This window comes from Muscardinus avellanarius (assembly GCF_963383645.1).
Source record: "Muscardinus avellanarius genome assembly, chromosome: 4".
Lineage (NCBI taxonomy): Eukaryota > Metazoa > Chordata > Mammalia > Rodentia > Gliridae > Muscardinus > Muscardinus avellanarius.
In genome coordinates, this window is record NC_137789.1 from 114,855,444 (window position 1) to 114,870,955 (window position 15,512).

A 15,512-nucleotide genomic window follows, 5' to 3' on the forward strand; every position below is an offset into this window, starting at 1 on the left:
CTGGAGAACATTATGTTAAGTGAGATCAGCCAAGCACAGAAGGAGAAGGTACATATGTTTCCTCTAATATGCCCAAACTAGGAAACACAGAGGATACCAGTGGGACTCCAGATAATGGAGGGGAAATATCATCGAAGTTTGAATGGAAAGATAGGAGAGGAAGAAGGCTGATCTTGATTAATGAGGGTCTACATCTGAATATGTGTAAAATTATGAATAAGACATGGTTAACCTGGACAACCATTGGTAGGAGGAGGGAAGGGAAAATGGGGGCGGGTGGAGAGGGCACCAAATATAGTTTAAATGTATACCATTTATGTTCAGTAAAAAAATTTGTTTAAAAAAATGCTTCAAGCCGGGCGTGGTAGTGCACGCTTGTAATCCCAGCATTCGGGAGGCTGAGACCTGGAGGATTGCGGTTCGTGGACAGCCTCAGCTACTTAGTGAGGCCCTCTGCAACTCAGTGAGACCCATTTTCAAAATAAAGAATAAAAAAATAAGGCAGGGGGTGTAGCTCGGAGGTCAAGTGCCCCTGGGTTCCATCCCCAGACTCGCAAAAAATAAATAAATAAATAAATAAATGCTTCAATATATTTTATATGCATATAAGTATGTAGAACTAGGTATAATTTTTATAGAAAAGAGACAGTAACATAGTTATCATACCTGTGGACATAAATTTTCCAGGTGATTAGCAGCAATTCTGACAATTTTTATTCCATCTTCGTTTGTTGACATGGAACAAGCAAGATTTGCCACCTTGAATACAATTCAAAACAACAGCAATTATTTTAGATCATCCAGGAAATGCAGAAACATTTGTTATCCTGGACAAGTAAGAGCATGCACATATTAATTGAAAATTCAGTGACAAACAGCATCCTCAGAAATGTCACTGGTCCCTGTTTTATGAAATAAATATTAGATAATCTCTTAAAACAAACAACGATGAAGTTCTCTAGAGAGCTGTTTAAAACAAAAAGAAAATGTTGATGAATGAATCAGTAAACCCTACACAGTTCTTAACTATCAACATTTAACCCATACTAAGAGGCTCTGATGGGACAATAAAAAAAATGCAACTATGGATTGAATGCTAATGGGTTCTTGGAATTTCAAATGATTGTGGTTTACTCTAAGTTTGTAATTGGTTTATTATTTCCCAGAGGTCTATTATGCATATTTAAGTTGCATTAAGCATGCCTGTATCTTATTCATGTTTTATTCAGCATCAAATACACTCCCAAGCAGGACAAATACAAGATAATTAAATACTTTTTCCTGTTCTTGATTTTCTACTACAATTTAATGGGCACTGTTTGACATTCCAGCAGCTGACTTGATTCAAGCATTACTGATGCCCAAATTTCTTTTATATAATTGCTTTTGAAACTCACACTCTCTTCCAGTGAAATGGGTGTGCTTTTAAACATTTACCATGGCATCCATTGCCTAAATGCAATATTTACAAATGCTTTTCTTTATACCATAAAAGATCCATAGGAAAAGAGTGTGACATTCTTTTCCTTTCTTTTGAGCCCACTCTTGTTCAACATTTCTCTTCAGAGCAGTGAGAGTTTATGTTCTCGCTGATCCGCAAACTTTGTTATTGTCTTTATCACAGCAAGAACATAGTTTTTCTAACAAAATTATAATTTTCTGATGACTCCGTTATTACATATTTTAGTACATTGCAATTTTTACTGTTCAGATCCAAAATATATTCAGTTGTAGAGAAGTCTTCATATTATTTGCCTATAGTGCAAATGAACAACAAACTTTACATCACTGTTTTAAGAGTGCCACACAATGTCATTTAAATGGATTTATAGTCCTTGCTTTTTCAGTGCATTACTTTTAATATGTCAATAATGAAACAACTCCGTGATTTTCATTTACATATAATAAAATAACAGCCATACATTATTTAACTGTGGAAGGGCACTGTTTGCTTTATTCATGTACATGGAAATGGCTTACTTGAAAAGGTCTTTTGTTGGCTTGAAGGTCACTATGCCTCTACTTTCATATTTGACACATAATTAGTGCAATTGTGAATTATTTGAAAAGGGCAATGGTTTCCATGCCCCTCAATCCTACCCCCCCAAACCTCATTCATTGGTATCGAGACTCAGCAGTCTAACTGCTTTAATAAGTATTCTATTAATTTGCACTAAACTTGCGGAAAATACCTGTCTATAAATCTGAGTACTTTGTTTAAAGTAATATATAGCAACAATAAAATTTTATTATTGTTAATTTTTAGGATTTCTAGTTGGAATATTAATATACCTTCAGATACAGCATTTGGGAATATTTTATCCCATTCCATCAGTAACTTTTAACTTTATTTACATTGTCTTTCGATATACAATTTTTTTTTAGGGAGTTTGTTTACCCTTTTGTTGCCTGTGCCATTAAAATCATATCCAAGAAATCACTGTCAATTTCAATGTTGTGAGGTTTTATGACCCAGATTTTCTTCTAAAAGTTTATAGTCTTAAGATTTATATTTAGGTCTTTTATCTATTTTGAGCTAATATTTGTATATGGTATTAGGTATGGGTCCAATTTTATTCTTTTCCATGTAATTATTATTTTTCAACAATATTTAGTTAAAAGATTATTATTTCCTCCACCAAATGTTTGTGGAAACCTTGTCAAAAATAACTTGACAATATATAGAAGAATTTATCTCTAGGCTTTTATTTAACTCCAATGGTTTATATATCTGCCTTTAGAACAGTACTACACCATTTCAATTATTGTAGCTTTATATGGTTTGAAATCAGAAAATATACATTTTCTAGCTTTGTTCTTCGAGATTGTTTTGGGTATCTAGAGTCCATATTCCATATCAAGATAGATTTTCTCTGAAAAATAAATAAATAAATAAATGTATGATAGTTTCATGTAAAAAAAAAGAAAAAAATATTCTCTGGTAAGAAAGAAAGCAAAAAGAAATATTGAAATGTTATCTTTAAGTCATCAAAATCTTGGTATCAGACAAATGAAACTGTTATGTGAGATTATCTTCATTAATATTGGATAAATTGGATGGCGACTGAGAAAAGCGGGGCTTAAGAGCCCCGCTAACAACCAATCTCCATTACCACAAAATCAGCGCCTTTCATAGCCAGAAAACACCATTGCCAGAGGAAAAAAAAAATCACCAGGCTCCAGAGAGAAAGCGGACTGAGAACAGAGCTCAGAGCCACAGAGGAGATACACCAGCCTCACGTCCGAGGACGCGGCAGCAGCGCCATACTGCCGGCGGCAGCGGCAGCAGTGAGTTCACCGGACGGCTACACAAGCCGAGGTGTGCCTCTGCGGAACAGCCAGGTGGGATTTTTCAGCGCAGGGAGCATCTAAAGCTCCCAGTGGCTGAGCTCAGCACACGTTGCAGGGATTCAGAGTGGAACTCAAAACCAAGAAGAAATAAGCCAGCCTCATGGCCGAGGGCGTAGCAGCGGCGCCATATTGCCACCGGCGGCAGCAGCAAATTCACCGAGTCCAGTACAGCTAAATCTGCGTACTCAAGAACAGTGAGTCAAATTGTGGGCCACAGAGGAGAAATCCCAGTACTGTACTCCCTGGGACTTGACCCAGTGGGGGAGTGGCGGTGGCAGAGATATCACAACATAGGAGAACATACAACCTGGCACCCCCCATAGTTTAAAGCAGCCTCTATCGACTCTCTGGGTCGAAGATTCTGTGATACAACCCAGTAAAGGAGTAGTGGGGTCTGAGATACTACTGACTCGAGATCCAGAACACCTTAAGTGAGTCATAGTGACCCAAGGGAAGAACCCAGAGAAGGCACAAACTTCCGAAATCATGGGAAAGAGGAATAATACTGGAGCAATGAATGCCCACAACCCCACAACATCAGAACCCGATAAAACAGAAAATCAGAGATTTCTAGAAGATCAAATCAGGAAAATAACTGTACAAATAATAGAGGTGCTTCGAAAAGAACTCAGAGAGAGCCAAAGAGATATAAAGGATGCAATTAATGAAGTAAAGGCCTCAATTCAAAGCACAAACAACCGATTAGACCACATGGAGAACAGAATCTCACTCTTAGAAGATGATCATTCCAAAAATAAACGCATAGTTTCTATTCTAGAAAAAAACATCCGACAGCAGGAATCTGATATTGAAGAAATATGGGCCCATTTTAAGAGAGCTAACCTAAGAATAATTGGAATAGAGGAGGGAAAAGAAAGTGAAACCAAAGGGATCAACAATCTCTTCAAGGAAGTAATAGCAGAAAATTTTCCAAACATAGAGCAAGAGGTTGATACACAGGTCCAGGAAACTTATAGAACTCCCTTTAGACAGGATCGGAGAAGAGGATCCCCACGCCACATAATTGTCAAAATGACCAATGTGGAAGCCAAGCAGAGAATCTTAAAGGCAACAAAAACAAAGGGCCAAGTGACATTCAGAGGCAAACCAATTAGAATCACTCCAGACTTCCCAAACCAAGTCATGAGAGCCAGAAGGGCTTGGAGTAACATATTCCAAACTCTGAAAGAAAACAACTTCCAGCCAAAAATTTCCTACCCAGCAAAACTTTCTATCAAATTAGATGGAGAAATAAGAAGCTTCCATGACAAACAGAAACTGAAGGAATTTATGTCTTCAAAACCAGCACTAGAGAAAATACTCAAAGAGATTAACTACAAAGAAGAAATAGGTAACACACACCAGAACCAGAGAAACAAGATTTTCCATCCAACAGACAACTAAGATTAGTTATCTGTGGAGATTCATTATTTATGTTAGTCTTATAACTATCTCTAAATGGTATTGTTTGCCTTTATTGTTGTTAATTTTTAGGATGTCTAGTTGGAATATTAATATACCTTCAGATACAGCATTTGGGAATATTTTATCCCATTCTATTAGTAACTTTTAACTCTGTTTACATTGTCTTTGGATATACAATATTTTTTTTTATTTTTTAGGGAGTTTGTATACTCTTCTGTTGCCTGTGCCATTGAAATCATACCCAAGAAATCACTGCCAATTTCAATGTTGTGAGGTTTTATGACCCATATTTTCTCCTAAAAGTTTATAGTCTTAAGATTTATATTTAGGTCTTTTATCTATTTTGAGTTAATATTTGTATATGGGATTAGGTACGGGTCCAATTTTATTCTTTTCCATGTAATTATTATTTTTCAACAATATTTAGTTAAAAGATTATTATTTCCACCACCAAATGTTCGTGGAAACCTTGTCAAAAATAACTTGACAATATAGGGAAGAATTTAGCTCTAGGCTTGTATTTAACTCCAATGGTTTATATATCTGCCTTTAGAACAGTACTACACCATTTCAATTATTGTAGCTTTATATGGTTTGAAATCAGAAAATATATATCTTCTAGTTTTGTTCTTTTTCAAGATTGTTTTGGGTATCTAGCGTCCATATTCCATATTAGGATAGATTTTTTTCTGAAAAATAAATATATAAATATATGATAGTTTCACCTAAAAAAATAGAAAAAAAATAGTCTCTGGTAAGAAAGAAAGTAAAAAGAAATATTGAAATGTTATCTTTAAGTCATCCAACACTTGGTATCAGACAAATGAAACTGTTATGAGATATTATCATTTTTAATTTTGGATAAATTGCTATAATACTAGACGTCAACCACTAAGCCAAGCATGGGAGGGAGGGATGGGGAGAGAATGGGGTGGGGATCTGGTGGGGGCTGACTGGGCGATGTGTGCATGTATGTCTACAAAAGTTTGTATCCCACCATGATGTATGAATACAATGCACCAATAAAAAAATAAATAAAAAATATTGGATAAATTGCTATAAAACTAGATGTCAACCACTAAACCAAGCATGGGAAGGAGGGATGTGGAGGGAATGGGGTGGGGATTGGGTAGGGGCTAAATGGACGATGTGTGCATGTATGTCTACAAAAGTATTTTCTTTATACCATTATGATGTATGAATACAGTGCACCAATAAAAAGAAAAAAATAAAGATATATATATATATATATATATATATATATATATATATATGTGTGTGTGTGTGTGTGTGTGTGTGTGTGTGTGTGTATCCTTAATATACATTGGTCAGATTAAAATAATAATGGTTAATCCAAAGCTTAAAATTATAGAAAAAGCCTCTATGTAGCAGTTTCTTTATTTTTAAATTTATCCTCTTTTCTTGTCGCTTTTAAAAAAATCCAAACATTCTTGTTTGGGTCATTTGCTGGCTATGATGTTTATTGCAAGTCAATTAAATACTATCACAACATGGAAATTATTCTAAATACAGTTTATATTTAGATTACCAGGGTCGATTCTCATAACACTAACAAATGAAATTTAACAACAAAAAGTTGCATTTTCTACTCAAAGTTTTTCTATACAATGATCATACTAATGTTATTTCTGTCATTTAGGTAGCACCTATACAATTCTAAACTTTACTTCTATACATACAGTAGAACTCTCTAGGTTACTAACTAAACTTTCTAAGTAATCAAGAACTATTTTAGGATCTATGGTGTTTCAATGCTATTTTGTACCATGTTTCAATGTACAATATAGCTAGCATTCTGTAACAAAGTAAAAGAGCTAAGTGACAAAAATAAAACAGTTTTACATTTATGTCCTGAATAATTTGTAACACTTTCCAAAGTCATATAATAATGAAAGCCAAATTTCTTCTAAAACTAATTATTCTTCAACTTTGTGTGGCATTTTGGTCAGTCAAGTATGTTCCCAAGCACAGCATAATGGTAATTCCCTACTTGTCAAGAAAATCATGAAAAAAATATTTTGTAAAATAATTTGAGATATTTTAACATCTGACACCCTTTGCTTATCTAACTATAACTATATATATATTTTTAAATCTGGATAGAGTTCCATTGCTTACTAGAGTCTCAGTTATATTCTGACACTTAAAGGAAACTAGGACAGAAAAGGTTTTAGAGACAAATAGATCTAGGCATAAACCTGATTCCATAATTAATAAGTTTGTGATTGTGAAATAAAGGGTAAGCTCTATGATTGTTTTATTACCTATAAACTGTATATTATCTACCTTTTGGTGTTTTGGGGATTAAATAAAGCAGAATGTGTAAAAGGTCTAATACCTAGTAGCTCTGAAGAGGTATGATGTCTATTCATACTTCTTAACTAATGTGGAAAAGAGAACCTTCACTCCCAAAAAGGTTTGTGGAATTAAAGCTTTAGAAGCCTAAAGAAATTAAACAAATGTTTAATCCAAAACCCACAAATTCAAATACTTTAAAAGCCATGGAGTCAATACGTGTGTTTGTATGTGTTTATTCATTGTAGCATTAGGGACTGAAACCAGGGGCATTCTACCTCCACCTATACCCCTAGCTATATTTTTTATGTTTATTTTGAAACAGGGTCTTACTAGATCGATGAGAGTCTCACTACATGCTGAGTCTGTCCTCAAACCTGTTCTCCTTTGGTCTCAGCCTCCATGTGTGCACCACCACTCCCAGGTTAAAACAGAGTTTAGATGTAGTTAAGTGGTGAGGTGAAATGGTGGGTTCCTGAGTAGAGTGTGTATGTTCTACCAAAAGTCATAAAAAGCTCATTAAAACAAGACAAAAAATAAATTAAAACACACACAGCCTTGCACTCAGATGGATCAAGGACAGAAAGACTGTTAACCAGGTAAACATGTGTGCTCTTTACGCACCATGATTTGAAGTACTGAGAAGGGTTCTGCATGGAAATGACTGAACATACTCTGTATTGTATTTGTTACATAATATCCTTAGCCATGCCCATGAAGAGTCTAAATTGTCTTAAGTGAATGAGACCAAAGATATTTAAGTAATCTTACATACTTATTAAAAAGGCTATGGCAAAATTCCTTCATTTTAACCCAAGATGAAGTATATCCTTAAAATAATTACTAATACTGTAACATATAAAAAAAGTTTCAGCCAAGGACAATTTGCCACACTACTGAGTGTGAAATGAAGGCTCCCATCAGCATCCTGGCTCAAGTTCCATAGACCAATTAGTAAGCTTCTGTCATGCTTTCTGTGTGCTGGACTTTGGGCCCCCCCTTTCACTTAGCAGAGAACACGGTACTCTTCACTCCTTAAGCCATGAAGTTGGGTGAGAAATTCCCTGTTTTGGAACCTGGTCTTGAAAATCTCTGGCAGCTAGGCTGGCTCTGTCCCTCACTCTCCAAAAGTGTCAGAAAGATGACAACAATGTGTCCAGAAGAATGACTCACTAATGGTAGAAAAAGAGACAGATATTTGAGAATTCGAAATTTTTGCAGTGACCCTTAAAAAATTATACCATCTTATAGGCTAACTTTGCTTTTCATTATCACTTTGTTCTAATGTGAAAAAGGGGTTCTAGTTTCAAAATATTGAATATCAGAGAATACTTATTTTAATTTTTCATATCAACTTTTATCTGAAGTCTTGGGAACACTAGTAGCCCTCTCCATCATCTTAGAAAACTAAAATGGAATTTTTAGGAACAAGGACACTATTTGGACAGTTGCTTGTCACAATTAAGTCTGTAACTGAGAAGTTCTGATATAGGTATTTACCTGTGATATGATTTTTCCAAGAACAGGAATGGAACAAACTCAGATGTTTGGTGAGGTTGCCATTGTTTCAAATTCATTGTTTATGTATAGTCCACATTGTTAGTTATAATACCATGTCACTAAATATTATAGCTTTCAGTGAAAGAGAAAGGTCAGTGTCTTATTTTCATGAATTTTCCTCTCAGGCAGATGATGAGACAACTCCTTTGTAAATTCTCCCCAGAGACAGAGAATTTACTGTTTTGCAGAGAGGCCTATTCTCATTGCAGGACAGTCCAGAATTACAAATTAATGAAGTTCTTTTTTATAAGGAGGTGAACTCTTCTTTCAACCATTTTTTTTTATAATGATCATGGAACTCAGTAATGGAAAGCAAGGTGGACCTATTCAAAGTCTGTATTCAAAGTCCTCAACTTGTAAGATGATGAGAATAAGAGAATCACTGATAAATAGCTGTTACAAGGAAATGCTTAGGTTCCCTTCTGCCAAGATATATTGATGTACTGTATATTGATATATTGAAGTGTGTGCATGGTAAGAGTAGGAGAGGTAAAGGATGTATAATTAGATTTTTTAAAAGTCTCACCCAGGTGACTGTGATAACCAGCCTCCAACACACACACACACACACACACACACACACACACACACACACACACAAGCACCCAAATCCACACTAGAACCTTTGGTTGATTTTCCCTGGTTTGAATGGACAGGTCTCCTGAAAATTAGCATAAAGAGATGAAAGTCTATAAACATATAACCTGAATGTGAGAGAGGCTAGAAAGTCATATAAAAGGCTTCATATAATTTTCTGTCACTATTCACTACTCAAGAGGTAGAGAAAAGTTTAAAAATCAGAGTACACAAGAAAGAAGAAAATTAAGTGTACAAGAAAATTATTTACCATCCACTTACAACGCATTGCTTTTTCTGGTAATAGTACTCTGATTTCCATTTGGAGAACTGCTCTATTTTCCTCTAACCCAGGAGTGTGAAGTCTTGGTACAACTGTCAATCCAGGCTCCTAATCCTCCTCGAGACCTAGACCAAGCATAGTCATTTCTCCCTAGTGCCCATAGTCCTGGAGTAATTCTGATTTCTTCCCAATCTAAACCCCTTTAATTTAGCCTTTTCTATAACTATCTTATGTCTTCCAATCAAGACTATATTTTATTTTTTTATTTTATAAGTTTTTATGTGGAACATATTAAAATGGCATATATTCAGACTGCAGGACTATATTTTCCTGTCTCTAATTTAATTTTATCCTATATGGAAACAGGAAAATCTCAATTTGGAGTACTGAACCAGAAATTTACATACCCCAAAATATACTAATTTCAAGTGGTTATACTTATCAAAGTTAAAACTCAATAATACAGAATTATAATCATTTCTTGGAGGGCACCTTCTCATCAAATGCCTGCCTCTGGATTTAGGCAACCTGAATGTCCTACTGTCACATACAAATGCAGGAAAGAGGTATTTGTTTCCATTTCTGTACAAATAGATAAATGTATTTATACTTTTGTTTATATCTAACTCTTGAGTGTTTAATAGAACATTTTACATATTAGGTACAAAAGCACATCTAATTTTGAAGAAATTATCATTTTTTTAGTTTATCTTTCTGCAAACCATTCTGTTTGAAAATCACTACTCATATACTCTTTCAAAATTATATCTGTGTCAGAACTGAGATCCAGTGTCTTTTTTCACAAAGTTATCGCAAATACTCAAGAATCAGAATTCACATTTCTACTTCCCATACTTTCCACTTTTTCAACTCTAACACATCCTCCTTCTTCCTAACCTCGCTTATGTGCCTATCAGGTGGTAAGTTACTTGGAAGTTAAGACAGAGATCATGTGTTTTTAAATCTTTTCACCAAGCAAAGAATCCTGAAAATAGCCTGTATTTAATCCATGTAAATAAATAAAAATTATAATTTATCTTTCTCCATCTGTTTCTGAATCATGAATATAAATGCTTTTCTACTATGTTGAAACTAATATAGTCAGTAAGTTGCAGTTTTTAGAGTCCTACGTAAAAGTTTCTTCATTGAAGTCAAGTCCTTGTTCCATCCATACCCCATTTTAAAAAGTTTCTAATTAGGATATGAACATACTGGTAAGTATCATTGCTTTATATTATGGAGGAAGAACACTTTAGAAAAGAAAGTCACTGAGTTATTAAACTCAATGCCTTATGCTGACTTCAGTCTGGTTTTATGTTCTTTGGGGACACCAAGGTTTGACAAATATATGGCAAAGATATAAACAAATATAGTAAAACTTTGAGTAAGGGTGCAAAAAAGAAAGGTAGCTAAAATTTCCTTTATTTTTTGTAAGCATCCAGCATTTGTTTACACACACACAGAGTTTTATTGCTACAGTGTAGTGTCACATCTTAATGTGGTTCAGAGTGACATACTTGCACACAGCACTTGGTGAGCTCCCCCCTAGCCTTCCTCCCCATACGTGACATCAAGATCGGCATTGGCATTCTCCCATATGTACATAAAGTCAATGGAAGTGCTTCCTTCATCAATCCCCCCCACAGCCACCCCCCTCTAGACCATTTCCCTTGCTCCACTGGGGTTTCTCCTCCATTTTCTAAAGTTCCCCCTGGTGGATGTCCAGATTGATTACTCCCTAGCTTCCACATAGGACAGAAAACAAATGACCCTTCATTTTCTGTGACCAGCTAATCTCATTGAAAATCGTGTTCTTTCGGTCCATCCGTTTTCCTGCAAATGTGAAATGTCTTTTATTTTTAACACTGTATTTATAAAGCAATTTGGGCTTCTTTTCTGAATTTAGAAAATAACAAAATTTACAGTCACTTGTTAAATCACTTAGAGAAGAAACATTAGAAGTTCTTCAGGTTGAGAGATTTTGAGTTTGACTAAATAGTTTGAGCTGCCATTGGGATATATAAAGAGATATAACCAATTCATAGATAGGTGTGGAGTTAAGAAGGGTCTATAGTGGAGATACTAATTAGGAAGTCACTAGCTTATCAGTGGTAATTGGACATGGTAATGTAGGAAACAAATATTAAAAGACTACTAAGATACAAATATTAGACATTTGCCAAAACCCTTTTTCCATAATGACAGTTAAAAAACTTGGCCCAACATTATGGAACTCACAATACTGTGATGTCATGAAGATTAAAAAATATATAAGGTTTTAAAGAAATATTATTGACCAAAAGCTGAGATGTTTCTGGATTCAGTCATGCATACCTGAAATTCCAATACAGAGGAGGCTGAGACAGGAGATTTGCAGGTCCAAGGCCAGCCTCAGAAATTCAGTGAAACTTTTATTTCAAAAGGCCCTTTTATGGACCTTGGGGTTTAGCCTGGAAGTATAACACCCTTAGGTACAATCCCCAGTATCAAAGGAAAGGAAAAAAAACAATTCTGAGAGGTCAAGTAAGCGAGCCTTAAAGATATCCAGCCATTCAGACACACAGAGAGCCATGGTAATCATCCGTAGTTGTTGTGGTGTTCGGTTGAAATGATGGTCACACTCGTCTTGCACAGACAGAGGACTGTGCTGGTGGTGAGCTAATCCCATGAATCTTGTGACTCAAAGCAAAGAGCAGCAGGTTCCTGGGCAGCACTTACTCTCTCCCCATCTTCACATCTACCCATTTACTTTGGTTAAACCTCTCAATTATTTCCAAAATCATATACTTTTAATTCTTTCACCCTAGTTTTCCATAAGTCTTTTTGTAATTTACTTTCATTCCTGCTTTAGCTTTCATTGTCACAAACTGTACTTTCTCTAAAATATGTTCTCCACAGTGCAATCAATGTTATTTTTATTTATTTTTTTACGGTTCTAGGGATAGAACCCAGCATTCTACCTTCAAGCTGCACCCCACCCCTATTTTTATTTATTTTATATTTTTATTTTTGTGCAGTACTTGGAATGGAACCCAGGGGCATTTTACCGTCAACCTTCACCCTCAGTCCTATTTTTTATTCTTTATTTTGAAATAGGGTCTTACTGAGTTTCAAAGGGCCACACTAAGTAGAAGCTGAGGCTGTCTTTGAACCGTATCCTCCTGTCTCAGCCTCCCAAATGCTTGTATTACAAGCATGCACCACCATGCCTGGCCCTATTTTTATTTTGAAACAGGGTTTCACTGAGTTGCAAACGGCCTAAGTAGCTGAGGCTGTCTGCGAACCACGATCCTCTTGTCTCAGCCTCCCAAATTCTGGGATTACAAGCAGGCGCCACCACGTCCGGCTGCCAAGAAGTTTTCACAATAGCAAATTTGAATTCCCCATCATCTCCCATTCCCACAGCTTATTCTCTTTCCAAATGTATTCTGTATATTCTGGCCCAAGACTCATTAAGAATAGTTGCTTTGCTTTGACTATATAAATCTACTTTGTTACAGCAATGTTTCTGTCACAAGACTTGTGCCCATGCTGCTCTCTCTGGCCTGGAATATTATCTACTTTTTCACTGTTTTCCTCTTCTCACGTAGACCTGCTTCGTGGATATCCAGGGCTCTGCTCAGAAGTACTTCCTGGGAGCCAGGCGTGGTGGCGCACACTTGTACTCCCAGTGGTTGGAAGGCTAAGACAGGAGGATTGTAAGCTCATGGCCAGCTTCAGCTACTTAGGCCCTTTGCAACTTGGTCAAACCCTGTTTCAAAGTAAGGACTACAAAACAGGTCTTGGGGTGTAGCTCGGAGGTACATGCATGGATTCATGAATCAGTGTGTTTATATCCTCTTATTAGATAAAGATGAGATGAAGAGGGAAAAATGGGGTGGAGACAACAGCAGATATTCAGGACAAGAGAGAAAGGAGGATGAAATCTCCCTTTGGAATTCATTGCAATATTCCACAAAGGCTTAGAAGGCCAGACTTCAAAGCAAAGTAACATGTTTTACCTCTAGTCTGGCCATCGTACTTAACGAGGCTTGGGGGGTAGCTTCTTTCAAGTTTTACATTCGCTTAGGATATCAAATTGAGAACTACTGAATAGCTCCCAATTTAGCTTTTATTTATTTTTAATCAAGTGAAATAACTCTTCAAAGGGCCCACGCTGGCTGCCAAATGCTGGTGAGTGTGGCAGATGGAAAGAGGAGCAGTAACTTCTGTCAACAAACCTGGGAGCTTTAGTGTTCTTTCAGAACATAGTACATGCTTGGCTTCTAAGAAAGCCCAGCTCAGAGACCAAGGGCAGAGTCCAAGAATTGCTGTGGGTGACCTGTGATTTCCCCTCTTGGCATCCAAGTGAACTCTTGCTAAGCAGTTCAGCCTTTGATTTCTCCTGGTGGAACAGGGTTGTTCTAATGCCCCTGGCATAAATATGAAATGACTGAATTTCTGAATTCTGTAGAATAATTAACTAATGGAATGGTGCTATAAAAGCACATAGCAAGGTGCAAGGAACAATTTTATTGGATAACAAATATTAATTTTGCTCTTAGTATGTGGGCTTAGATCTGTCAGAAAAATCAGACAGTAGAAGTGAGTTTCAAAAAGCACAATCTATTTAAAAGGGACAAGGCCAATCACTAAAGCTATAGTCTCTAAGTACAAAAGAAAGTCAGAGGTAGCCGGATGTGGTGCTGCATGCTTGTAATCCCAATACTAGGGAGACTAAGACAGGAGGGCAGCATGTTCATGGACAGCCTCAGCTACTTAATGGGGCTCTCTGCAACTTAGTGAGACCTTGTTTCAAAATAAAGAAGTTTTAAAAACATTGGTAGGAGCCTCTACAAAAAAATTATAGCTCAGAGGTAAAATACCCCTGGGTTCTATCACAGTACCACAAAAAGAAAATAAAGAGAGAGAGAGAGAGAGAGAGAGAGAGAGAGAGAGAGAGAGAGAGAGAGAGGAAGAAGAAGAAGAAGAAGAAGAAGAAGAAGAAGAAGAAGAAGAAGAAGAAGAAGAAGAAGAAGAAGAAGAAGAAAAGAAAGGAAGGAAGGAAGGAAAAGAAAGAAAACTAAAGAAAGATAGAGGTAAGTAAACTTCAGAGATGGTAATGATAGGATGTCTCATGGAGACAAACTATTTTCAAGGAACTTCAAACTCTCTTGAATTTTTCATTTTAGGCTGCCTCCCAAACTATATGTATCCTAAATTACACAATAATTTCTCTGATAATTTTACTGATGTAGCCATATAACTCTTTGTCTTTGGTTATCCTCCTGTAAGATGAAGAGCAGATTGATTTTACTATTAGGCGCTTTCCATTTCAATCATACTTTATTTCATATTAACTGATAATGAAAGTAGACAGAAATTATGGGGGGCAGAACTAAAACAAGGTTCTATTAATTTAAACATAAATTTATAAATAAAATATGAGTCAGATATAACCAGTTATGTAATAAATGAATGATAATAGAGCAAGACAATTTAGGTTAGCCCAGGAATGAACAAATGGTTCATGATTAGAAAATCTAACAATTATTTTCCTTGTTTTACCAGATTTGATAGATTTGAAAAAGCACTTAGTAACACCTCTCCTTATTAAAGGTAAAAAAAATAAGCAACTTCAATGGTCTATGAAAAAAAGAGTATTTCTTAACTTCAAATAGGAAACACTTTAGAAATTTATGAGCAAATATGCTCATAAGTCAAAATTAAGATAACCATTCCTACTATTACTGGGATTAATAAATAATTTATTAAAGGTTTTCATTCAGTGAAAGTGCATCTAAAAATAAGTGATTGGTAAAAATACTGTAAAAAATAGAAATAATATTTTTCATACCCAGTCAGCAAAGATATTTACTTAAAAAAATACAAGATTATCTAAAAGGCTGTTGCTACGACGACATGTTTAGCAACAGTGTTTTATACAGAATGAATGCAGGATGAATAATAAAACATTTTCCTACACATCAGTTAGAAATAAAATAAATTTTAATGAAATTTC

At 35.7% G+C, this 15,512-nt stretch overlaps 1 protein-coding gene across 2 annotated transcripts in view; it reads right to left on the reverse strand.

Moving 5' to 3' along the window:
* CTNNA3 (catenin alpha 3) overlaps positions 1–15,512 on the reverse strand; it is a gene marked incomplete at both ends in the record, with an annotated part of 1,656,346 nt that overhangs the window by 676,968 nt on the left and 963,866 nt on the right. For both annotated transcript variants that reach the window (XM_080694112.1, XM_080694111.1), the window contains one exon: positions 667–759. In XM_080694112.1, the coding sequence (XP_080550238.1) occupies positions 667–759 (93 nt within the window). The remainder of the gene's footprint in view (positions 1–666; positions 760–15,512) is intronic.